This window comes from Lactuca virosa, chromosome 3 (assembly GCF_052849685.1).
Source record: "Lactuca virosa cultivar CGN04683 chromosome 3, Lactuca_virosa_CGN04683_v6, whole genome shotgun sequence".
Taxonomy (NCBI): Eukaryota; Viridiplantae; Streptophyta; class Magnoliopsida; order Asterales; family Asteraceae; genus Lactuca; species Lactuca virosa.
In genome coordinates, this window is record NC_136428.1 from 247,058,011 (window position 1) to 247,084,965 (window position 26,955).

A 26,955-nucleotide genomic window follows, 5' to 3' on the forward strand; every position below is an offset into this window, starting at 1 on the left:
AGTTTATTTAAACGGATATTAGAATGTTGGTTGTTTTCAATTAAAAACAACTTTTTTTATATTATTTTGAATGAAATTTTATTTATGTATTTTGCAATAAAAAATTAAAAAATAACTGTTTTGCTTAAAATTTTAGATTTTCTTAGTTTTAGGGTATTTTTTGTTAAATTGCACAGGGCTTTCAAAATCTACAGACTGGTGTAAGGTATAAAACCATCATCTCAACAAACTCATTATGCATACATTCAACATAAACATTCTCATGTATTTAAAAGCTTACCTTTTCAAATTTAAGGTACTACACTACACTACAAAATTTTCTCTAAATCGAACATCATGCAAAGCTTGAACAAGTACAAAGCTAACAGTAAGTAGCATAAAGATCTTTGGGTGTATCAATATAGTATGTGCTTTGGTAATATATTAATAAATAATCAACCAGATTTGATGAAAACATGAGAATAAAATCTTTGTCGGATATTTTTCTTTCTTAAATGGTTCCACTTTTACAATCATTTTTCTCTCTCGTTACTTTTTAATTGCAAAACTGGATCAAATTATGCAATGCAAAGAAACAACCCTATAAACTATATGAATTTTCTCACCTAAGAAGAAAATAAGGATCGAAACGATCCCACCCAGCTTCATCGCCGGTCAACTCCCCGGTCAAACAGCCAGCATTTTCACCCGATGATTCCTCATGTAGTCTAACAACCAATAAAAACAAGTTATGAATGAGAGGGTTACCTAGAAATGGTTTAATAGCATCTCCAAGATCAGCCACTTCTCTCAAACCGGAATGGAATTGAAATTGGAATCGAATTCAGATGTTCTTTGATCTTGTGCTTGAAAATGCACAGTGACAAACGACCATAAACCACCGCAAGAATCTCCTCCGCCATTCATATAACGAATCCAAACCTCCATTTTCAGACACCTGAAGCTTCTGTAAGTGCAAACAACAAATCTAACAAACGAGTAATTTCTCTTCGTGATGATTATCAATCTCCTTATCAAAAACACGTCTCACAAGATCCCCACGTTACACAACATTGTCTGAAACACTTAACACCCAGTTGGCCAGTCACAAAGGTAGTCAAATAGTCAACCGATTGACCAAAAACCGAAGTCAAATAGTCAAAACTCGAAATTATCACTTTATCCATTTGACTCGGGATTCCGTATTTTATTAGAAGCTTTATATATATACATGCCGACCAAAAATCAAGTGTTCTACAAAGTCGGGTAATGACGCAATGTGATGAAACTGAGTACAGACTTCAGATATATATCGTTTAGTCGAATCAAGCTTGCTACTTTTAGAAACCAAACTTGATGAACATTTAAGTCTAAAGACACTTGTCATATTTACTTCCTACGTGCCCAAATACACCTACAAAGATGACATCCAATATCCCCAACATCACCGATCACCTCGTACTATAAATCACCCACCCGATCACACCCACCCCACCCCATCACCAACACAAAACAACACACCACACAAAGCGAAAGAGCAAATATGAAAGGAGCAACCGTAGCAATGTTGGCAATGATAGCCATGGCTCTACTCATGGTGCATCAAACTGAAGCGATTAGTTGTGGTGACCTTGCTAACATGATCAGCCCATGTTTAGGGTACCTGCAATCAGGAGGTTCACCAACGAAGCAATGTTGTGATGGCGCCAGGAAGGTTCAGGGTGCCACTCACAGCCAAGCTGACAGGCGAACAGCTTGCAATTGTGCCAAAAGCGCCGCCGGACAGTTCAAAGTTAGACAGGATACCGCCTCTAATCTGCCGGGCAAGTGTGGTATCTCCACCTCCATTCCCATCAACCCAAACGTCGACTGTAACAGGTGAGAGTTTGTATACTTGTGTGGAATGTTTGTTTAATTGGTTTGATAGTTAATGTAAGGATTTGGTGACTGGATTTCTTTAATGGTGCAGCATTCCTTGAGGTGGTGGTTTATAGGTTGCTGGACATTAATAATAAATAATGGAGGAGCTACGACGTGGTGTGCATGGTGTATCGCCCCCGGAATAAATAAAGTGTAGTTGTTTCTTTGTTTTGTTTTATATGTTAGGCTGGGTCATGCCCTCTGTGGCCTTGCCTTATTAAATAAAATTGTCAACTTTTTTTTTGTTAGATTATTTAAAATATTTGGAAACTAAGAGAATACATTAAATCTAAAAGGTTAATAAAAAATAAAAATAAAAAATACAACTAGATATATAACATCAAAAATGACATACATATAGCTAGACATTCATTTTTTTTAAATCATAATTTTTCAAAATGAGTGTAATATAGTGTAAGGGAATAAAACATTAGATGAAGACATAGTGTATGATGACAAAATGTGAGTGTTACACGCATATGTATTAGTAACATAACATTCCCCATAGATAACAAAAACAATATAACATATACCAACAATAAGATCAACGTAGTAAAGAAATGACATCAACATAGCCATCAATTTTCACTATTCAACCACTTATGCATTCAAACATGTCCCCATATTACTTTCACTTTCTGGATGAACTATCATCGGATCACTAGATAGTCACCCTCCATTTTGTTTTCATATGAGAAATATCCTTAGTTCACTTGATAGTTTGCCATGTTATCATCACATAGACACAATCACAGAACCAGTGTTGCAAAACTCGGCGTACTCGGTCGAGTACTCGGAATCGGCCCTCCACCGAGGCGAGTTATGTGAACTCGGCAAAAAAATCGGATTAAGTCAAACTCGGTCAAAAATCGGTCAACATCTTTCTAACTCGGGCCTACTCGGTATTACTCGGTCTTACTCAGGCCTACTCGGTCAACAAAGTCAAACTCGGCCAACTCGGTCAAATGGTCAAAATTGTCATAAAAAGAGAAAAAAATCAAGAATTTCAAAATTAATATGTATAATACACTTAATGATTTATTATTTAACACACACATATGATTATTACTACATATCTATCTTAAATTTTCAGTAATTATTCACGAAGTGAGACAATTATGTGTATTTCAGTTTTTATTATTCACATGTATCTAATTTTCTTATATATTTCAATCAAATTATGATTTTAAATTATAATTTTGACATATATAATTTTCCTTAAAATATATTGTGCATGAATTACCGAATCTGAGTACTTCGCGAATACTCGCTACTCGGCAGTCGGCCGAGCAAGTACCGAATAGCGAGTTTTACAACTTTGCTCGGAAAACTAGCTAGTGTTGAGCTTTCATTCGTGATCATTATTACCCACGCAATGCCTTGTGAACCCTTTCCATGGATATTTACATTGGAATTACTAGGTAGTCCCACATCGATACACAAACACTCTACCCTCATCCTAGGTAGACTTTAATCATATGCATCATCGCTAGAATATATTCTTATGTCCGATTTACCTGATTCTTTTTGTTTGTCTTATTTTGATCTTGGGTATGCATATTAATAACCAAATCACTCGAATCTTAAACACATATTTGACTTGTAGGAATCCAAAGTATAACACATAACTTACACAGTTTTACCACTTTATAATATCCTACATTCTAATATTGATTAATGTACCTATATGGTATAAAACCATCATTGCAACAAACTCACAACATAAACATTCCCATTGTTCAAAAGCTTACCTTTTTCAAGTTTACGGGTGTTACACCCACCAAATTTGCTCTAAAACAAACGTCATACAAAACTTGGACAGGTACAAAGGCTAACAGTAAGTCACTTAAAGATCTTTGGGTGTATAGTATGTGCTTTGGCAATATATTAGTCAACCAAATTTGATGAAAACATGAGAATAATCTCTTGCATATTTTTCTTTCTTAAAAGGTTCCCACTTTTACAATCATTTTTCTCTTGTTACTTTTTAATTGCAAAACCTGATCAAATTATGCAAAAATGCATACAATCCTAAAAGAGGGTTTGGGGATGATAAGAAACCCTAAAATGAGTTAGAGGTGATTAAATACGAAGGAAACCCTAAAATGACCATGGGCTTGGACTGCATCAGCTCTCACGTCAGTCCCGGATAAAAGTTTTCATGCAACCCATCTCACGTCGTGAGCCTCCAATCTCACGTTGTGAGACTTCTTTTCTTCTAAAATCCAACCTTTTAACTCCACGAAATCGTAATTCGATTCATCCTGGAAAATGGGTGTTACAATCTAAATCTTTCTGTAACATCCTGTTTCGGATCGTCCGTGATTAGGGTTCGTGGGCTGCAAACCGGGCATGAGGAGGTCTCGGGGTTGCGACGAGTTGCTAGAAGCTTAGGGCATCTCGTCACCTTGTCGTGGGTTTAAGGTTCATGGGAATCGGGGTTATATCGAGGAAGCGATGGAAGTTTGAAGTTGTGGCAGGATAAGTCCCTTATTTGAGAAAGGTGGCAGCTGAGTACGTTGGGCGTACATATGTGTACGCTTAGCGTACTCATGTGCGTGATTTTCAAGCGGAACCACCTAGTACGTTGGGCGTACTAGGAATAGAGTGGAAACCCTAACTTTGGATGTGTCCCTATATAAAGAATGAGATGGCCTCATACCTGGCCACTATCATCAGTCTATAAACCCTCTAAAACCCTAATCCTCCGTTCATGGAGCTTGTGAGTGCATTTGAGAGCCTTGAGTGATTTTGGTGTGTTCTTGGAGTAAAGAAGGAGCTTTGGAGAAGAAGGAGTGAGAAGTCCAGGCCTTGGATCTGAGCATATCTGAGTTGGAAGCTTCATATAGAGGTATAAAGCTTCAAGCTTTCTCACTCTTTTGTTTTGAGCATCATATTAGAGTATTTTAGGGTTTTGTCCCAAAAGGTGGAGACTTTATGAGATATTGAGCTCCAGAGACTATGATCAACCCATTTAAGTGTATTTAGTGGTGTTATGTCATAAAAATCCAATCTTGGACGTTGGAATCAATCAATGCATGAGATAAGAGCTTTTTGAGATAAGGAAGTGAGTGTTTTGGGTGTTTGTGACCTTTTCAGCCATGCAAAGGCTTAAAGTCACTGACTTTATGGAGTAAGTGCCATTAGGGAGTCAAGATCTGGGATTTGAGGTAATGTCTTAACCATTTAAGACCAAATGAGTAGAAAGAGTGAATATGGGGAGTACGTGAGCGTAATTACTGTACGCCCCGCGTACTACCCCAGTGTCCTCGATGGCCAATATAGATTCGCGAGTACGCTGAGCATACCAAGAGAGGTACGCCCCGCATAACCTCACTGTGGGCTTTTGGGCTAAGTCTCATTTTGGGCCTTGAGTGTTGGGCCTGGAGTTTGGGCTTGTTGCAATAGAGTATTGGACCAGAGGAATATATATATATATATATATATATATATATATATATATATATATATATATATATATATATATATATATATATATATATATATTCGTGCTTGGGCCCTTGAGTTGGGCTTGCCATTTAGTTTTGAGAGTGGGCCTCGGGTGAGCCTATTTATTATTGGGCCTTGGTGGGCCCAATGGGTTTTAGGCTATTAATGGGATGGTTAATGGTCTACCCTTACACCTAATGAGTGAGAGTTTGGACTTAGTTCCTAATTGGGTTAATTGTGGGTTTGGCTCAGAGTTAGAGGCCGGTGCGTAGCAGCAGCGTTTTTAGGGGCTGTTCTTCATCCGAGGTGAGTCTTCTCACTATACTTACCATGAGTGGTATTTTTGTGTGACTGAGATATCCTATGTGCTTACATTGTGTATTGTGATATCCTGCATTATTTCTCTGTGATTTATGTTGTGTATTATTCAGAGCTTACAGAGTTAGGACCGGAGGGTCCAACAGAGTTGTGGGACCGGAGGGTCCCACAGAGTTGTGGGACCGGAGGGTCTTACTGTGTTATAGCCTCGAGTGGCTACAGAGCTGTGTGTGGTATTTTGGGGAACTCACTAAGCTTCGTGCTTACCGTGTTATGTGTTATGTGTTTCAGGTTTTTCTCAAAATCGCGGGAAGGCACCGGCTCGATTGTACACACCAGAGAAAGAGTTATGTTTTGGGGATCCTGGATTATTAATCAAACAATTATGGAGATGCGTTTTGTAAACTAAATAAATGAGATTTTGTGAAATGCATTATGAGAATTATATGATTTTAAAATGAAAATTTTGTTTGGAAATTTACGGTGTTACACTTTCACTAAAAAAACTCATATTTTTTTATTAAAAAACAAACAGTGGTAATTTATATATCATTTTTTGATTTTTTTTTATTCTTTTTAATAAATATCATTAGGACAATCATAAATATATCATCTAAATACAATTCCTATTTAGAGCTGCATTATATATTTTTTTTAGCTTCATTATATATGTAGCCTAAATAGAGCTCCATTATATAAAGCTCCATTTTTTGTGATTCTCTTTAATAAATATCATTACTACAATCATAAAGATATCATATATATCTTATATAACTTAACACGACTTTGTTGATTTGTCGCAAGAAGTGCATATCTAGGCCAAATGTTACTTCATTGTTGAATTTTTAGGTCTTGGGTGTAAAACGTTTACCATAAAACTACAACCTATCGAAGATATTTTCACAATCGATCGACACCTCAAAAAATAAAGGTTTTCCAGAGGTTGTTATTCCTAAATATAGCTCCATTATACACACTATGTGGCCAATAAACGCACTTCTTACAACAAATCAATAAAATTCCTTTTAATTGTATTTAGAATGTGTTTTTATAACTATTCTAGCTCTTGTATTAATAAAAGAGTTATAATGGTTATAAAAACACATGCTAAATACAATTAATATGACTTTTATTGATCCAACCACAGTCTTTCATATCAGTGTTATGATCCAACCACAGTCTTTCATATCAATGATGTGATCCAACCACGGTCTTTCATATCAGTGCTATGATCTAACCATAGTCTCGCATGCAAATCATAAAGTCATATGTAGTCAGGGATCAGATAGACAGTCGAACAGAAGACCCACCCGAGAGCGAACAATCAAACAAGAACATCACAATCAGGTATTAGACAAAGAGTTCTCAGGCTATCCGACTTAAACTACATAGAACCTAATCCTTCACTATCACATAATCATGTCACATAAACACATGGCAAATACTAGCATGTATATACCCTTAGAAACTAGCCATTCCTAGTTCACTGCCATTGACCACTTCTCAATTAAGTCCTTTGGTGGCCAGTCATATATAACCCTAATAATTGGTCTACTCCAATTACCCTAACCAACCATAACTCCTATCAGTACCATAAGTACCATACGATCTACAGTCAATAGCCTATCAGCTTAGCATACCGAGACACCAAGTGTCCTAAACTGCACATACATACAAAGAAGTTATCCTGGGCACTAGCATACTTGTACTGTAACAGCACCTCTATCCTATCATGCAAAGACATACAATAGGATATGTGGCATAGTGAGAAACACACCTGAATTGCAGAACTAGAGAATCACATCAACACACTAACTCCTTGCACTGATCAATCCCTCGAACCTACTAACACCATGATAGATAAATCCTCAAGCTACAACCCAAATCCTCCAAGTTTGAACCTAGGTTAAACTTGTCAAAAGTTAACGGTTAACCCAGTCAAAGTCAGCGATACTTCGTGGTCCTTCCTTCACCACGTCGTGGAAATGTCAAGATCAACAGTCAACATTCATGACATTGCCACATCGTGGACCCTCTTTGGCCACGTTGTGGCAATGGCTGGAGAAACAGTCGCGGATCCAAACATTCACCATGTCATGGCTATCCATTGGTCATGTTGTGGTCACTAGCAGAATGTCATTTCTCTCATTAATAGCTTAATCCTTACAGATCAAGGCTCATACTTCCATATCTACTTCTTCTCAATGACTTAATGAATAAAGTTTCCAAATTTATCCATTAGGACTCCACCCCAAGGCAAGATCTTAAACCCTAAGTCCATTAAGCTCTTAATATGCCCAAAACTTGAACATGGGACCAAGAACACTCAAGTTATGACCCCTTTTTATCCATTACAGAAGTTCATGAGCACAAGAGTCCTATAATAAGCTCTAGAGTTTCCCTAAACTCCAAGAGCTTCCAAGAAGGGAAAAACCCCTCATTAAAGATCTTAAACATGAATCTTGAAAGAACAAGGTCAAGATGCAAGATTTTTACCTCCAAAGGTCCATAAACTTGAAGAAGATGATGGACCTAGTCTTGCTCTATGCTTCCTTGCACCAAGAAAGACTTCTTTTCTTCACAAGCTTCACTAAGACCAGAGGAACAACTTCAAAATCTAGCCACCAAGCTCATAACTATGGAAGAGGGGTTAGGGTTTTGTTTTAAGAAGATTGAGGCTAAAGGGATGCCCTAAAGTGGGACTTAAGGTGCTTAAATGTAACACCCAAAAATTTCAAGACAAATTTGAACTTTTAAAACATTTCAACCCATAAAAAAATCATTACAACTTTGTTTTCAAAATTTATAATATCAGAGTTTTTCCCAGAAACATAAACAAATCATAAGGAGCTGTACGATCATGCATTCGCCTTGCCGCGATCCCCTGATGTACCTGAAACAACAAACTGAAATTGTAAGCTCGAAAGCTTAATGAGTTTCCCCCAAAATACCAACGCCATACCAATATAACCACAACAAATAACAATTACAGATCAGCATGCATAATGAGCCTTCAGCCTGAATGGACCGCCTCACAGGGCCTACAGCCTATCTGGACCGCTCCCGAGCCTTCGGCATGACTGGACCGCCTCACAGGGCCTACAGCCTATCCGGACCGCTCCCCGGGTATGTTGGCCTACAACACAAATCAGGACCGCCTCAACCCAACCCCCAATCAAACAAACATGTGCACATAAATATCATACGCTAGCTCATATCATATAACAGTCAAACCGATCTAACAGATCACTAATCATAGCAACATCCCAATAACCGAGATACAGACCTAACCGGTCACTAACATAGCATCATCCTATAACCAGGACACTGACCTAACCAGGTCACTAAGCATAAGCATACCATCATCCTAACTACCAGGATGTAATCATTAAACATATCATGCCATAATCCAGATACAATATATAAAGGGCCGGCCTTGGTGCCTTAGACCCATTGGTATAGTGAGGATAACTCACCTTGCAAATGTCGACTCGAAAGATAAGCTCGCACTCTCGGATCACTGCCGAAAACTCCACCACCTATAATCGCCATACAACCATGTTCATAAGTTCCCAAAATGCCCCCAAAAGTCCAAAAGTCAACCTATGGTCAAAGTCAAAGTCAACTGCCAAGGTCAACAATCCATGTTGACCTGAACTCGTTGAGTGCAACTAGACACTCGCCGAGTTCCTTGCATAATTAACCCTCTCGCCGAGTCACTCTACTGACTCGCCAAGCCTACGACAATCTTCATCGGACTCGCCGAGTTGTTCATCCAACCCGTCGAGTTCATGACCATCTTCATATGACTCGCCGAGTCTACCATGCGACTCGCCGAGTCCCTGCAATCCTCCATCCTTACAGGTGCTTTTCTAAGCCATGCAAAGGCTCCATATTGCAGATCTAAGCTCCTAGGGCATGTTTATCACGTAAAGTTGCAAACTTTATGTGCATGCAAGATGATAATGCCCCAAAACAAGCTAAAGGAGTGGCTTAAGGTAAGGGAAAGGTCATAGCTTGACAAAGACTGAAACTTTATGACAAATAGGGGCTAAAGGAGTCCAGATCTGAGGTTGCAAACCTCAGATCTTGACCCAAATCGGAGAACCACCTCAAAACCCCAAAAAGGGCTCTAAACCCATAAATGAAGAGATCTAACCAAAGGAGAGTCAAGGTAACAACTTGTTACCTTCAAAACGATGCCAATACAGAGAAGAATTCGGATCTACAACAGCCCCTTGCTTCAAACTTCTTGAACTCCAAGTCCTTTACTCTAAGAATCTTCTTTCAAGATAAGAAGCACACAAAAATAGAGGGAAAGCACAATTAGGGTTTCTGAATTCGAGGGAGGCAGTAAGAGAGGTTAGGGGGAATAAGTGATCCTTAAATAGGGTGCAAAACCCCAGAAATTAGGGTTTCATCCTCCAGCTCCTACTCGTCGAGTCCCTTCTTGGACTCGGCGAGTAGGTCACTAAAACACGCGGACCAACCCGCTGCTACTCGACGAGTAGGGCAACCAACTCGTCGAGTAGACCTTGAAATCAATAAAATTCTTATATAAAATCGATACCTGAGAATCGGGGCGTTACATTAAATATGGGAGAACCCATAAAATCCATGGCTTTGGGCTGCAACGCTTGCCACGTCATAGCGCTCACCCAAAACACGTGATCCATAAAATCTCTGTCACGTTGTGGTCATCCATGCACCACGTCGTGGCAAAGGTTTTTCTCCAAAACTCCATCTTTGATCCCATAAGTCTTTAACTGATCCACTATGAAAAACGGATGTTAAAAAAAATCCCAAAAATGATATATAAATTATCATTATTGTGTTTTTTAATAAGAAAAAATGAATTTTTAGTGAATATGATGTAGTTAGTATCTTTATTTTAAGTTTTTTAATAAATAAATATAAGTTCTTCAAATAAATTTAGTATATATGAAAAGAAAATTTTCGTCGTCATTGACTTTTTTTTACAATTTAACCCTTAAAACTAGGACTCACAGGTTACAAGGGTTATTTTATAAATATTTACTAGTTTCAATGGTTAAATTGCAAAAATAAAATAAAGTAAAATAAAATAAAACAAAATAAAAAAAAACAAAATAGAATAGAATAAAAAAACAAAAGAGAGATGACTATTTGTCAATAGAGACAAAATATAGGGATTACTATTTGTCAACAGAGACAAAATATAGGGATTTTTATGCAGATTTCTTTATGATCTTCACAACCACCATGAATACATGATCTAACAAAGTCAAACAATGTGATGAAACTCGTCATTTCAAAGGTATATCGTTGAGTTGAATCAAACTTGCTACTTTTAGAAACCAAATTTGATGAATATTTGAGTGTAAAGACACTTGTCATTATATGTATACTTACAAGTGTGCATATGGACTAGTTTGGCTGAAACTAGACCGAAAACAAATAGATGAATAATACTAAATAGTATATTCACCATAAACCATTCTTATGTCACATGAGACCACTTAAATTATAGTTTAGAGTTGCTTTGGTTTTAAACAAGCCGGTAAAACGAATATAAACTTGGGATTTTCTATTTTGAAAATATAATCAACTATAACATTTGAAACTTAGTATATGTAAGTTTTTAATTAAAATCAATTCGATTTTGATGCGTTACTTGGTTTTGGGTTCCAAATTTTAATTTACAAAGCCTAGTTTTAATTAAGTTTTAACTCGATTATTTTACCACATTTAATTTATGATCTTCACAACCACCATGAAAACGTGATCTAAGAAAATTGATGATTGATGAAACTGAGTTCAAAGGCATATCGTCTACTCGAATCAAACTTGCTACTTTTAGAAACCAAACTTGATGAACATTTGAGTCTAAAGACACTTGTCATATTTACTTCCTACGTGCCCAAATACACCTACAAAGATGACATCCAATATCCCCAACATCACCGATCACCTCGTACTATAAATCACCCACACGATCACACCCCACCCCATCACCAACACAACACAAAAAGCAAATATGAAAGGAGCAACTGTAGCAATGTTGGCAATGATAGCCATGGCTCTACTCATGGTGCACCAAACAGAAGCCATTAGTTGCGGTGACCTTGCTAACATGATCAGCCCATGTTTAGGGTACCTGCAATCAGGAGGTTCACCGACGAAGCAATGTTGTGATGGCGCCAGGAAGGTTCAGGGTGCCACTCACAGCCAAGCTGACAGGCGAACAGCTTGCAATTGTGCCAAAAGCGCCGCCGGACAGTTCAAAGTTAGACAGGATACCGCCTCTAATCTGCCGGGCAAGTGTGGTATCTCCACCTCCATTCCCATCAACCCAAACGTCGACTGTAACAGGTGAGAGTTTGTATACTTGTGTGGAATGTTTGTTTAATTGGATTTATAGTTAATTAATGTAAGGATTTGGTGACTGGATTTCTTTAATGGTGCAGCATTCCTTGAGGTGGTGGTTACATGAATAATAAATAATGGAGGAGCTACGACGTGGTGTGCATGGTGTATCGCCGCCGGAATAAATAAACGTGTAGTTGTTTCTTTGTTTTGTTTTATATGTTGTCTTGAGTCTGGTATTGTATGTAAGTTGTGCCTACAGTGGTTAGGCTAGGTCATGCCCTCTATGGCCTTGCCTTATTAAATAAAACTGTCAACTTTCTGTCACATATCATCTTACACCTTTTTTTTTTATAGATTATTTAAAATAATTGGAGACTAAGATAACGCATTAAATCTAAAAGTTTAATCAAAAATAAAAAAATAAAAATAAAAAATACAACTAGATAAATAACATCAAAAATGACATATACATATCGCTAGACATTCATTTTTCAAAATCATAATTTTTTAAAATGTTAAATATAGTGTAAGGGTATAAAACATTAGATGAAGACGAAGTGTATGATGACAAAATGTAAGTGTTACATGCGTATGTATTAGTAACATAACATTCCCCATACATAATAAAAACAACATAACATACACCAACAAGATCAACGTAGTAAAAAAATGACATATCAACATAGCCATCCATTTTCACTATTCAACCACTTATACATTCAAACATGTCCCCAAACTATCCTCGGATCACTAGTTAGTCACCATCCATTTTGTTTTCATATGAGAACTATCCTTAGTTCACTTGATAGTTTGTCATGTTATCATCACATCTGTCCCCAAACTATCCTCGGATCACTAGATAGTCACTATCCATTTTGTTTTCATATAAGAACTATCCTTGGTTCTCTTGATAGTTTGTCATGTTATCATCACATCAACACAATCTCGAAACACTAGCTAAGCAGCTAGTGTTGAGCTTTCATTCACTTGGCAATGCCTTGTGAACCCTTTCCATGGATATTTACCTAGGAATTACTAGGTAGTCCCACATAGATACACAAACTCTCTACCCTCATCCTAGGTAGACTCTAATCATATGCATCATCACTATAATATATTCTTATGTCCGATTTACCTGATTCTTTTTGTTTGTCGTATTTTGATCTTAGGTATGCGTATTAATAACCAAATCACGAATCTTAAACACATATTTGACTTGTAGGAATCCAAAGTATCACACATAACTTACAAAGTTTTACCATTTTATAATATCCTACATTCTAATATTGATTAATGTACCTATATGGTATAAAACCATCATCGCAACAAACTCACAACATAAACATTCCCATTATTCAAAAGCTTACCTTTTTCAAGTTTACGTGTGTTACACCCACAAAATTTGCTCTAAAACAAACGTCATACAAAACTTGGACAAGTACAACGGCTAACAGTAAGTCACTTAAAGATCTTTGGGTGTATAGTATGTGCTGTGGCAATATATTATTCAACCAAATTTGATGAAAATATGAGAATAATCTCTTGCATATTTTTCTTTCTTAAAAGATTCCCACTTTTACAATCATTTTTATCTCTCGTTACTTTTTAATTGCAAAACCGGATCAAATTATGCAAAAATGCATAGAAACAAATCCCATAAATTATATAAATTTTCTCATCTAAGAAGAAAATAAGGATCGAAACGATCCCACCCAACTTCATCCCCGGTCAACTCACTGGTCAAACAGCCAGCATTTTCACCCAATGATTCCTCATGTAGTCTAACAACCGATAAAAACAAGTTACAAATAAGAGGGTTACCAAGGAAAGGTTTAATAGCATCTTTAAGATCCGCCATTTCTAACAAACCGGAACCGGAATCGGAATTGGAATTGGAATCGGAAACGGAACCGATGTTGTTTGACTTTGACTTGAAAATACACCGTGACAAAGCATAAACACCAAGAAGATTCGAATAAACCGGCAAAAACGCATCTTTATGGTTACCCAAACCGCCAATCCACTTCACCGCCTGCTTCCCACCAAGGTCTCCGGAAACCACCATAAACCGCCGCAAGAATCTCCTCCGCCATTCATATAACAAATCCAAACCTCCAGACACCGGAAGCTTCTCCAAATGCAAACAACAAATCTGACAAATAAGCAACTTCTCTTCATGATGATTATCAATCTCCTTATCAAAAACACGTCTCACAAGATCCCCACGTGACACAACATTTTCAGAACCACTCAACACCCAATCACAAAGATAGTCAAAGTAGTCAACCCATTGACCAAAAACCGAAGTCAAATACTCAAAACTCGAGATTATCACTTTATCGACTTGGCTCGGGATTCCGTATGTTTCCGAGGTGAAACACTTTTGAACATCGGTTGCTAGTTTGCTTCTAAGAGAAGCATCCTCGTCTTCTAGAAGCTTTATACACACAGACCACAAATCAAGTGTTCTAGAAGCATACATGTTAATAATGGAAGTGTCTAGATCACGATCAAAGTCAACATGTTGACCAATGAAGTCAACCGTTTGAAGTAACCCAGATGCGATTATCGATTCGGAAACCGCTTTCCTGATGTTAACAGGCTCTGACGCGTTTGAATGTAGTTTGACCAGGTCAACATAGTAGCTGATGCTATCGTACACTTCATGGTTATTCCTCATGAACATGTTAGCAAACTGTTTTACACAAACTGCCATACAACATAGAATCGTTTCGCGGGTCTTCATATGTCGGGTGAGTTTGTATAACGAAACTAGTTTCTCCCAGAAGAGGAGTACGGAATCGGAATCGGTGATTCCCGGGAATCTTGATTCCGGAGATGATTTGTGGAAAGCGAAGAGTATTTTTAAAATGTAGTAAACACATTTGTGATTCCTTTCTAAAGACAAAAGATTCACCATTTCCGTATGGAGATGGAGATTCATCCACTCGATCAAGACTCCGGAACCGGAATTGGATTCCGAGGTTTTAAGAAACAGAAGAAGCCATTTGAACGTTGCGATTCGAACTTCATAAGATGGATCGGAAAAACACCGGATTAATCGATCTTGAATCTGTGATTCATGTTGGATCGAATTAAAATACGAAGTGGCAGCTTGTTTTCGGCATTCGGATATTGTCGGATCGAAATAAGGTAATCCAAAAGAAGCTTCCATATCCAAGCTTCTAGAAGATAAATCCGAAAGAAGATCGCGAATTTTGCCAAAGCTTTTGCTTCCATCGTACGTTTTCGCAATACTTAGCATGATATCAAGAACCCGTAAGAAACTCGTAACAAGCGTCGGGCAGGTCGGGCGGGTTTCCGGGTAGGCGATGGAAGAACGTGTGACGAGGGTTTCAACTAACTCATCTAGAATCTGATCTTTTTTATCAGAATCTATTAAGTTTCTGCAATTGATATCGAGAAGAGAGATTAGTTGTAGGAGTAAGCCGTGAATTGTGTTTGAAGAAACGGGAGGATTTGTTTTTGTTGTGGAAGGTGGTAGGTCGTTGACTGTGTTGACTAAAATGAGGGGGAGTTTTTCGTTTGAGATTAAACCGGTTAAAGCGCGTGAAGCAAGGACACGGACTCGAAGGTTGCTTTGAGTGGAGCATTTTCTGATGAAGGGGGTGAATAAAAAGGGGTCCAATTCGTCTCCGGATTCACTTGCAATTGTTGAAGGCTTGAGCCGGGATAAGAGAATTAGCATGGGACATAGGCTTGGGTGCACCGCTTGAGCCAGGTCACGTGAGCCGGTGGTTAGCAGCTCAGTGGCTATTTTTAGTTCGCTGTATAAGAATGGATGCAATGATGGGTACCTTCACACACACAAAAAAAAAAAAAAACATAAATAATTTTTTTAGTGAATTACGAAACTGCTCTGACAATTTTTTACTGGGTTTATTTAGTCATTAATTGATTCTGTTCCATGTGTCATTTATTTTAACGACCCGTTTGTTAAATTTGTAAAATCACCATTTTGTCCTTTAAAAAAGTTTTCCATTTTTTACCTAAAATTTATCAGAATTGATGATTTTGATTAATCCAACCTAAATGACATCATATTCAAAATCTTCAGTATCGAAACACCAGAAACTTTTCGAATATAAATATGAGTTAATCTTAAAAAAAAAAAACCTTACATTTTGTGTTTTTTTCAAATTAAAGCTCAAATTTATTTTTGCCTGAAAAAAAAAAAAAAAAAAAAACTTGTATTTTTTCATTTTTTTCCCAAAAAAAACCCTCAACTTTGTATTTTTTTCCGAAAAAAACCTTCAACCTTCTAAATGCTTCCAAATAAACCCTCAACTTTTTTAGTTTTTCTCGAAAAAAAAAAAACCTTACACTTCACAACTTTTTTTCGCAAAAAATGACTAAAAGGGCCAAATCAGGAAAAAATAAATTTTAGGTTTCATCTGTAAAAAAACACAAAATATAAGGTCTTTTTTAGACTAATTTTAGAGTGTATATAACTAAAATATAACAAACATAATTAAAATCATAATAATACGAAGTGGAAGAATAAAAATAACAATAAGAATGGCACTTCATCAGTTTTGGACTTTTGGTGTAATAAAGGGTAAAATGGTAAAATATTAAAATACCTGTGGAAAAATTCAAGGCCAGTCAACGCGCGTCTAGCAGATTCACGTTTTTGCACATTAAGGAATCCAATCATCCGACGAACTAAAGCTGTATACGCAAGACACGCGCTATTTCTAACTTCCCAATAATTCGAAGAAAACGAGCGTATACAAATAATCATAGCCTCAGCGGAAAACCCAGAAGTATCAGTCGCAAGATTCGTATCATTAAACGCTGCTTTAAGAACATTGAACGCATGTACTGTTGGAATCACGCCTTCATCTCGGATCTTTGGGTCCGATTTGGATCCGGATCCAGATCCAGATTCGTTTTGATTGGTTATGGATTTGTTGGATAGATCGATTAGCCAACGTAAGGCGCGTGGGAGGAGTCGCTTTGGTGTGCCTTCGGGTTCTGAAAGGAAAAAGGCGATGAATGCAGCGGGAATTCCCGCGCTTCTTCTTAGTAAGTCGTCTACTGTTTGTCCTTTCGCTATTGTTCTTTCCATTAGCTGTTCCATCCATGATTCCGGTAATTTGCTAAGTCTGGAATGTGAAGATGGAATTAATTACAACGATGGAATTAGGGAAGGAATGTGTACAATAGAAAAGTGAATAAATGAATACAGAAAAAAAAAATGTATAAATATATGATTTATAAAGGATTAATCTTATAAAAGACCTTATATTTTGTGTTTTTTTCCAGATTAAACCTAACCTTTATTTTTTTTTTCTGAAAAAGACCTTGGATTTTTTCATTTTTTTCAATCTGGCCCTTTTACTTTTTTTTTCGGGTTTTATGTAGAAAAGGAAAATTTTTGATAAAGTCCTAAATGTATTTTTTTTAAACAGAAAAATCTCATTATTTTGGGAAAATCACATAATCTTTCATTTCCTGTTAAAAAAAAATCTTTTTCACTAGTTTTGGCAAAATGTTAAATAATCAGGTCTTTTATGTTCAAAAAAAAATTATAACTTTATTAAAAAATTTCCCAAATAATGGCACTTTTCTGCATAAAACCTTTTTTTTTTTCAAAAGCTCTTGTCAAATGGGAGGGTTTTATTCGGAAAAAACTAAAAAAGCTGAGTGTTTTTTCCGAAACAGTTGCAGGTTGAGGGTTTTTTTCGGAAAAAAGAAAAGACAAAATTGAGGATTTTATTTGGAAAAAATGAAAAAATACAAAGTCTTTTTCAGGAAAAAAAAATAAAGTTAGAGGTTTAATCTGGAAAAACACAAAATATAAGGTCTTTTATAAGATTAACCCTTTTATAAAAACAAAAAATGCATATAAACGTATTTCATGTTGCTTGAAATGTATATACTATATTTACTTCAAGTAGTCAAAAAAAATTAATTATCACTTCGAAAAAACTGTTTACAAAAGAAGTTGAATAAAATTGAATACCATGAAATCTTGAAACGGGAAAATTATAATTAACAAATATTTTTAGTTATGTATAGCAAAAAATAACAAAAAGTAATTTAACTGAAGTTTTGAAATATCATTGTTATTTAAGATTTATTTAAATAAAAAAGTAATTTATACTAGTAATAACATATAATTCCATTCCATCAAGGAATGAAAAGAAAACAACAATACTCCTCCATGGAAAGGAATCACATTCCATTAAGAATCCTCCATTCCATTCCTATGTTAAAAAAAGTAGGATTTTTTTCACTCCATTCCATTCTATCCAAAACAAACAGATAGAATTCCAAAAACATACCTTGGATTATCTGAGCAAAGTAATCGATTGCATAAAGCAGTAAAACCTGCCCTAGTTTTATCAATTGCACCATTATGCTTCATTTTCATTAGAACTTCCAAAAAGTGATTCCCAATAGTCTCTAGCTGATTGAAATCCAACACAACATCATCCGAATCCCTTGATATATCTGATGTAGGCAAAGGAATTTTCCTTATAATAGTTCCCAAAAGAAGACTCACCTGAGAATCACATAACAAACAACTTAATTAAAACTGATTACATGATACTAAATAGGGAAAATAGTACAAAAGTCACTATGTTTGCACCAAAATTCTAATTTCACACTGTTTTTTTTTGTCTCAATTTTGACATTGTGTTTTCTAATTTTTTACAGTTCTGACCATTTTACGGCCTGCTGACATGGCATGATGACGTGTCAGTATTGATGACGTGGCATGCTGACGTGTTAAATTTGAATTTTTTTTCCACAAAAAACACTAAGTTTTCACTTTTTTCGATTTTGATACTAAGTTTTAATTTTTTTTTCAATTTTGACACTATTTTTTTGTTCCAAATCGAATATCATTTTTTTCCAATTTTCTTTAATGTAAAAAAACCTTGTAGTTATACAAAAATGTGGTTTTTAAATGAAAAAAATTATTTACACGCTTTAAAATGTAATAAAAAAAATATTTATACGGCTTCAAATGGAAAATGGTCAACATTGAACAAAATTTTAAAAAAAAATAACAAAAAAAATAGAGTGTCAAAATTGAAACAAGAATTAAAACTATTTCAAAATTGAAAAAAGTGAAAACTTAGTGTCTTTTGTGGAAAAAAAATCAATTTTAACTCGTCGGCATGTCATGTCCGCATGCCACGTCATCAAAACCACATGTCATCATGTCACGTCAGCAGACAACCGAGTTGACCAAGTAAAATGGTCAGAATTGTAACAAACTGGAAAACACAGTGTCAAATTTAAGACAAAAACACACACACACACACACACGCGGTGTCAAATTAGAATTTTGGTGTGAAATTAGTGACTTTTATGCTATTTTCCCTATTAAATAACAAGTTTTAGATAATGAGTAATTGAGTATTGAGTATTGAGTACCTCTTTCATTGCAAGCCAACAACCAACCATAACAACTTGATCAGAAGGTCCAACATCCTGCACCAATTTTGACCCATTCCTTTCTTTTTCAGCATCCACGTCAGCATTACCTTCCCCCCACATGTAAGAATCATCATCAACATCCACAAGGTCATCCTCATCCATGTCAGCAGGTATATGCCATGCATCAGCCGAAACCACAGAAAGAGCCATTGAAGTAATTCTCATAATCAACTCAAGAAGCTTCTCAAATGCACACTTCATTCCATAAACATTATCACAACTCCAATCAAGCTCCTCAAAACCATAACGAAGTGTTAGCAAAATCCCATGAACAAAACTGTTCTTACACGCATCTGAAAGATCATGTTCTCCCATTTCAACAGCAGATTGCAACCAATCAATAAGACATGTCACATATTCCACAACAGGGGAATTGAAACAAGTTTTGGAATCATCATCAGAAGAAGAAGAAGAAGAAGAAGACATAACAACATTAGAAGATGTGTTCACAATCCATCCGAGGTCTAAAACGTATTTTCTAAAGATAAGTCTCATTGTTAATGATCCAGCATCACTTTCTCTAACACGAGGACTATAAACTAACTTCTTAGCCCAGATAATTACATCTTTGACTTTTTCTGTGGTCAAAATTCCAGGAAGTGGAGTTGGAAAATTGAGAAGAATGCGAAAGGAATTCTCTCTTAATCGATCCCAGCTGTCAACAATTGATCCCACTAGCAACAAAGTTGATTCAGGTGATGTGAACTTCGCATCATATGGAGTTATGGTTTCAGAAGGGTGTTTTTGTAAAATTGGCCAAGTGTTGTTCATTATGAGGATAAGTTCCATTGCCATTATTTTCCTCTCGTATGGAGCTGAAGGGTAGCATGAGAAAAACAAGAAGGTGCTCAACCACTTCATGAAATGGAAAAGTTCTTCTGCTTTTTTGAAATTGGAATCTTTTTCTTCTTTATAAAGAATGTTCCCATTGTTAGGTTTCCATGTTCCTTGTTTGATTTGTCTCTCTAATGCAGTTTTAACACGTGAAAAGAATTTTCTAAACAAACTTGTTAACTTCATTTGAAAAGATGTTGAGGAGCATCTCATGTTTAATGGCATTGCTTCTTTCATCATGCTTAGCTCTAAAGAAGATGGAAGACTTGCTGTTTTAGGGTTTAAAAAGAGGGATTCTACTGCATCTGTTCGAAGAGACTCATCAACATGAGTTAAAGCCAAGGTTAGCCAGTTTACAAGGACTTTGACCTTTATACCCTTTACACAGACAAGGGCGTATTCGGAATCTGTATTTGCTTCAGAACTCTCGAATCTATCAATATCTCCTTCTATCAAAGCAAGAGAACGTGAAACTTTGAGGAGTGAAACAAGAACAGCTACCTTTTGTTCAACTGTGAGATTCAGATTCATATTTGAATCTGTAAAAGAGAGTAAAGTGTCTTCTCCAATAGATATAAAAGAAAGCATTGAAAATATACTGTCAACATCCACTTCAAGAATCACTGGAAACGCATATGTGTTTAAATTTGACCTTAGCTTTGAGTTTCCAGAAGCAAGCCCGTGTAAAAACGGAGGCAAAAGGGCATTTCTGTAATTTCTAGACCCGATTTCCACTCCATCAGAACTCCAGAATTCATCACGCAAAGATGCAAGAAAACATTTCAAGAAAGTGGTGGAAGCACAACATACATCATCATCAACATATGCCCATGCTGTTTCAAACATCATATCAGGATTCATTTCTAAAATCCTTTTTGCTCCAAGTCTTTTTGTAAGAGAAGCTAATGGGACATATCTACCCTTGCAACGTCCACCCATTCGAAGAAGATTGGAAGCAATCTTTCTTAAGAACAATTGGATTTTATCTTTTCCATTTGTTGAAGGGAGACTGGATTGTATGTCTAGATAGATATCAAAAATCAAATGAACTTGTTTCACAGTTTGGCTTAATGGATCTTCAAGATTGTTCCATATAATTCTTAATACACGGGCACCTATGTCATCTGAAATGGGATTATGATTCTTTGCATCATCAATGTAAGTGGTTTGTATCAGAGTTTTTATCTGTTGCAGACAAATCTGCATCACTGTTAATGCATGAAAATTGAAGTGGCTATCGGTTGGATTCTCACAATATTTGCACAGCTCAGGTAAGATGCCATTGTAAAGTATCGTTTCACAATCTTTAGAACCACATTCAAATGGAATATCGAGTAATGTTCTAGGTATTGAAGTTAGGATGCCTCTAATCAAACATAGCCTACTGAGAAGAGAGAAACTCTGAATTTCTGAAAACAGATTCCCTTTGTATGGAATCTTCATGACAACAGTTTGAAATGTGTTACTGGGATTTAAAGAATGATGAAAGATACCTTCCATAAGTGACAATCCAAGTTCTTCAGGACAGAGACACACTTGTAGAGCTGCACAAAAGCTCACTCCTGCAGCCACGAAGCAATCCCTTGAAAACGCTTCAGATTTCAAAATACTTAAAATGGTGGTGAGGATCGTCTCCATGATATTGGAATCATGTAATCCAATCAAACTGGTGAATCTAGAAGGACATCGCTGAAGCAAGTAATAGGTACAAGATAAAGCCTCTTGGCATTGTTCCATAACGATTGGTGATGGCCTACACCAATCATTAGTCTCTAAAACGACACTTTTCAAACTGGAAACCACATCTAAACTCATTAGAATCGCACATTCTTCAACAACTTCCACTAGATACCCAAGTTTTGGGGAGCTCATCATCGACAGACCTACACGTGAAACACAAAACCTCTTCCTTTTTTCATTTCCATTCCCATTCAAATCTGCATACTCTTCGCATAGAGAACGAAAGCAATCACCGATTACAGACTGGAAATCTCTAGTTTTCGCAAGAACAGAAACCAGAGTTCTGTGTAATGGTACAGAGTTTTCGAGGAACAGGATCTCGAGGTAGAATCTGGACGCTTGAGAAACAACGATTTCATTGCTGATTTTAAGTAGCTCTGTGAAAGCGGAGGCGAGTTTTTTAGCGTGACTGAGTTGTGCGTAGGTTGACTTGAGAGAAACGAGTTCATTGAGTTGTGAGTAGAACACACGAGTGGATGCATCATGGTCTTGAGATACAGACAAGTTAATGAAGTCGTTGAGACTTTGCTTGTAGTATTGAGGAAAGACGATTGCGCTGTAAGTGTAGCGATGACGATGCTGTAAAGCTCGCCATTTCGCAGACATGGTAGAGTCACTTGAAATAAGTATAGGAGGTTTAGGATTTAAGCTGATACTGATGGAAACGTCAACAATGGCAACCTGCAAGTGCGAAAGTTCCGGCAGGCTTAGCGCAGCCTTCTTTCTCTCTCCCTACGGCGGCGAGAGGGAAGGAGAGGCGAGCTTGATTTTGCAAAGAAAGATACGGCGGGTTTTCAGAGATTTTAGGGTAATTTTTGCTTTATTTGAAGCACCAACTTAAATTTATGGAAATGTTCATAAAAGAACCAACATTTCAAAATTTTAAGTTATAAGATTGGGATAATGACACTCTATTTTATTAAATTTTTGGTTTTGGTTATTTTTTGATTTCATGTGGCATTAAGAATGTCTAGGTTTTGGTTTAAAAGAAGTTACTTTTTGGTTTTTTTAGGCATAAAATAGATGTTGACCATTTTTTTTTCACTCATATTTAATATAATCGGTTTCATAAGTCACGTAAGTACTTGAAGCTTATATGATTTCCTTGGCATCCCAATAAAATGTAACTTGAAGAAAGTCATCCCCAATAAATTAAATCACAAATTATTCATCTAATCGAAAAAGCGTCATTTAAAATCATTTTCGAGACTCCAATGAAAATTAATCGGTCGAAGCTTTACTTCATACTTGAATCCTCTTCAAGATTGATTCCAACGAAAATTCACTAAAAATTGAAACTCGCATCTAGGCCCATCATAGAAAAGAGCAACTTGACTCACAGCCAATTTCGATCCTTTTTCATCTCACTGAAAACCATCGAAACTTTATATCCTTCATTTAAATTCGAAACAACAATTTCGATTCACTTCACTCATCGAATCGATTGGACATTATTTTTGGAGCAAATTGGTCCCAGGCCACTCCTCCAATTTTGTTCACAAGTGTAATATATATATATATATATATATATATATATATATATATATATTATAGATGCAACTGTTGTCCAAAAAAAAGTTATAGGTGCAACTCCAATTTTTAAGACTAGGTAAGACCACACCAAGCTAGAAATAAAATATTAGCCCACAGCCCATTTAAACCTAATACTCAATTACCTAGTTATGGGTGTAGCCATAAGCACAATCGTACAAAGCAGGAAAGAAAAGAGAGAGAGAGAGAGAGAGAGAGAGAGAGAGAGAGAGAGAGAACTCATCTCTGCCTCTCTGTGAAGCTGCGACAGAAACATCAACAGGAAGAGAAAAAAATTCCAATTTTTATCCCCAAGCTCCATTGCTCTAAGCTATTTTAATTTTGCTCCAACTCTCCAAACTATTTCAATTTTGTTCTCTTCAATCCTACGATGAAACAAGTAAGTATTTATATTTTTAGGTTTATAAAATTATTCAAATTAGTTGCTTTTTTGATGAAATTTCTTATTGTTTAGGTGAAATTAGTAGTTGTTTATCTTGAAATTAGTTGTTGAATTGTTGTTACTTGTTAGATACTTAGATTGTTAGATAAATTGATTGCTTACTTGTTTGATATTGAATTGTTAGGATAAAATTGGATCCTTTTTTGGAAGAACAAGCATCAATAAATCAAGTGTTGGAGAATCCTCCAAAAGACCATGCTCCAATGATTTAAGTTTTGAAGGATCCTCTAAAATAACATGTCCTTCTAATCAATCATTCTCTTTGGTTTCTAATGTAAATCCACAACCTACAGCTACTCCAATTACAAGTGTTGAATTGAAAGATCTTCCAAATGACCCAGGTGTTAGACCAGAGATTACAACTTACAATCCAAATCAAAGAGATGAAATAAGGAGGGCATATTTGCTTCAAGGTCCTTGTCAACCAAGAGGTCATATATTCCCTTCAAAGAAAATAGATACAAAAGAAAGATGTTTTGTTGTTAAGTGGTTTGATGACTTTGATTTGTTAGAGTATAGCATAAAATAAAACAAAGCATTTTGTTTATTTTGCTATGTATGTGGAGACATGGTGGGAAAACAAAATGGGAGAGATGCATTTGTTTCACAAGGTTTTGATACTTGGAATAAAAAATTCATTGATAGATCATATGGGTGGTATTGATAGTTTTCATCACAAAGCAAGAGAAATTTGTGAATTTTTATTGAAAGAAAAACAATCTATTAGTGCAGCCTTCAAGAAGCAAACCAAAATTGAGGAGAGTAATTATAAACTTCGTTTAGGTGCTTCAATTTGGTGTTGTAAATTTTTATTGAAAAATGGTTTACCATTTCGGGGTCATGATGAGTCGAGTGACTCCCTTAATAGAGGGTTTTTCTTTGAGTTATTATCTTTCATGAGAGATCATAATTAAGACATTCGCAATGTTGCCTTAGAAAATGCTCATCAAAATAATCAAGTAACATACCCGAGGACTCAAAAGCAAATAGTTGAACGTTTTTCAACAGAGATAATTTTAAGTATTTGCAAAGAAATTGGTAAGGATGTGTTTGTTGTATTGGTTGATGAATCTAGTGATGTATCAAAAAAAGAACAAATGGTCATAGTTTTGAGATATGTCGACAACCTTAGAGTGGTGAAGGAAAGATTCATTGGAGTTGTGCATGTGAAAGATACATCATCTTTGACTCTTTAAGCGGCCATAGATGAAGCTTTTACCCATAACAAGTTGAGTATGTCCCAGCTAATTAAAACCTTTCTCCTTTATTAAGAATTTTAATTAAATATTATTCGCTTTAATGTTTAATATGTTTTTTTATCAGGTAAGAGGACAAGGTTACGATGGGGCAAGCAATACGCGAGGTGCATTCAATGGTCTAAAAGCTTTGATTTTACAAGATAATGATTCAGCGCATTATGTGTATTGCTTTGCACACCAACTTCAGTTAGGTATTGTGGGTGTAACAAAAAAGCATGATGGTGTTGAAGACTTCTTTAAACAACTTTCTTTGGTGGTTAATGTCGTAGGTGGTTCATGTAAAAGACAAGACATGTTACGGGAAAGTCAAAGAGATAGGGTGCAAAAGTCAATTGGAAATGGTGAACTTGAAACCGGAAGAGGGTTAAATCAAGAGAGCTCTCTTGTTCGAGCGGGAGATACAAGATGGGGTTCAAATTTCAAAACAATCACAAGTTTGATGAACTTATTTCCGGAGGTTCTTAATGTTCTTGCTTATGTTCAAGAAGAAGGATCCAGTTTAAGTAACCGAAATCAAGCATTTGGTATCTTAAGATATTTCAAGACACTTGATTTCGTGTTTTACTTACATTTGATGTATGAAATTTTACACCTTACGAACGTATTGTCAAAGCATCTTCAAAAAAAGGATCAAGACATTTTAGAACTGACTTCTTTGGTTAGAGGGACAATAGAGGCATTAAAGTCTTTAAGAGACATGGGTTTGCTAAACTTTTATCGAAGGTATTCTCTTTTTGTCAAAAATATAATATTAATATTGTAGATATGACGGAAAATTATGTCACATCGAAAGGTCGTAAGACTAACGTTGTTATCAATTTCATTTTGAAGTTGAAATTTTCAACACGGTTATGGATATGCAAAATACAGAATTCGGGGACGAATTTAGTGAACTTAACACCCAATTAATAGAATACATGGGGGATTTGATTCCTTGTGATTCATTTGCTAAATTTGACAAAACAAAGTTGCTAAAGTTGAGTGAGTTGTACAAAAAAGATTTTGATGATGTGGAAAGGATGCAACTTGATGGTGAACTTGAGATATATTATCATGCATTGCATAAAGATGATCGGTTCACTAGTTTGCAAGGAATTTCCGACCTTTCTCGTTTGATGGTGGAAACGGGGAAACATCGGTATTATCCGATTGTTTATAGGTTGTTGAAGTTGGTTTTGGTTTTACCCGTCGCGGCCACAACAGTCGAAAGATGTTTTTCTACGATGAAATTTTTAAAGACAGACTTAGGTAACAAAATAGGTGATGATTTTCTGAACGATGCCATGATTTTTTATGTTGAAAAAGAAGCTCTTAAGAAAGTGAAGATCGAAGATGTAATGGATCGGTTTCAAAAAATGTGTACTCGTAGATGTCAAATTTAAATATTAAGATGTAATGGATCGGTTTAATGTACTAGTACTTTTTAATATATATATATATATATATATATATATATATATATATATATATATATATATATATATATGTATGTTATTATATTTGGACGAATTTTTTTTTGTGCCACTGCTATTAAAAATGTTTGCGTCCTCCACTGTTCATCTAATCGAAAAGGTGTCATTTAAAATCACTTTTGAGATTCCAATGAAAATTAATCGGTCGAAGCTTTACTTCATACTT

At 35.9% G+C, this 26,955-nt stretch overlaps 4 protein-coding genes across 4 annotated transcripts; 3 read left to right on the forward strand and 1 right to left on the reverse strand.

Annotated features, from left to right (window-relative positions):
- Positions 1-1,522: 1,522 nt before the first annotated feature.
- LOC145164509 (non-specific lipid-transfer protein AP10-like) lies at positions 1,523-1,958 on the forward strand. The gene is made up of 2 exons (XM_079083223.1): positions 1,523-1,857; positions 1,949-1,958. The coding sequence occupies exons 1-2, from the start codon at positions 1,523-1,525 to the stop codon at positions 1,956-1,958; spliced, it is 345 nt and encodes a 114-aa protein (XP_078939349.1).
- Positions 1,959-11,683: 9,725 nt separating this feature from the next.
- On the forward strand, positions 11,684-12,123 carry LOC145164510 (non-specific lipid-transfer protein AP10-like). The gene is made up of 2 exons (XM_079083224.1): positions 11,684-12,018; positions 12,114-12,123. Exons 1-2 carry the CDS (start codon positions 11,684-11,686, stop codon positions 12,121-12,123), a joined length of 345 nt encoding a protein of 114 aa, XP_078939350.1.
- A 1,534-nt stretch (positions 12,124-13,657) lies between these two features.
- On the reverse strand, positions 13,658-22,671 carry LOC145167100 (thyroid adenoma-associated-like protein). Its single transcript, XM_079086189.1, has 4 exons — positions 19,429-22,671; positions 18,327-18,547; positions 16,620-17,144; positions 13,658-15,833 (listed from the first exon to the last, which is right to left on the reverse strand). The coding sequence occupies exons 1-4, from the start codon at positions 22,669-22,671 to the stop codon at positions 13,691-13,693; spliced, it is 6,132 nt and encodes a 2,043-aa protein (XP_078942315.1). The 3' UTR covers positions 13,658-13,690.
- On the forward strand, positions 22,670-26,699 carry LOC145164511 (uncharacterized). The gene is made up of 4 exons (XM_079083225.1): positions 22,670-22,873; positions 24,183-24,455; positions 25,382-26,018; positions 26,149-26,699. Exons 1-4 carry the CDS (start codon positions 22,670-22,672, stop codon positions 26,697-26,699), a joined length of 1,665 nt encoding a protein of 554 aa, XP_078939351.1.
- Positions 26,700-26,955: the final 256 nt, after the last annotated feature.

Coding starts and splice junctions, on each gene's coding strand:
- LOC145164509 (XM_079083223.1), top strand. CDS start 1,523: ATGAAAGGAGCAACCGTAGCAATGTTGGCAATGATAGCCATGGCTCTA.
- LOC145164510 (XM_079083224.1), top strand. CDS start 11,684: ATGAAAGGAGCAACTGTAGCAATGTTGGCAATGATAGCCATGGCTCTA.
- LOC145164511 (XM_079083225.1), top strand. CDS start 22,670: ATGGTAGAGTCACTTGAAATAAGTATAGGAGGTTTAGGATTTAAGCTG. Junction 22,874..24,182: donor GGGTTTTCAGAGATTTTAGG/GTAATTTTTGCT, acceptor TTGAATTGTTAG/GATAAAATTGGATCCTTTTT. Junction 24,456..25,381: donor AAAGAGATGAAATAAGGAGG/GCATATTTGCTT, acceptor TTTTTTTATCAG/GTAAGAGGACAAGGTTACGA.
- LOC145167100 (XM_079086189.1), bottom strand. CDS start 22,671: ATGTCTGCGAAATGGCGAGCTTTACAGCATCGTCATCGCTACACTTAC. Junction 18,548..19,428: donor GTTGGCTTGCAATGAAAGAG/GTACTCAATACT, acceptor TGTGATTCTCAG/GTGAGTCTTCTTTTGGGAAC. Junction 15,834..16,619: donor GGCCTTGAATTTTTCCACAG/GTATTTTAATAT, acceptor GTGTGTGTGAAG/GTACCCATCATTGCATCCAT.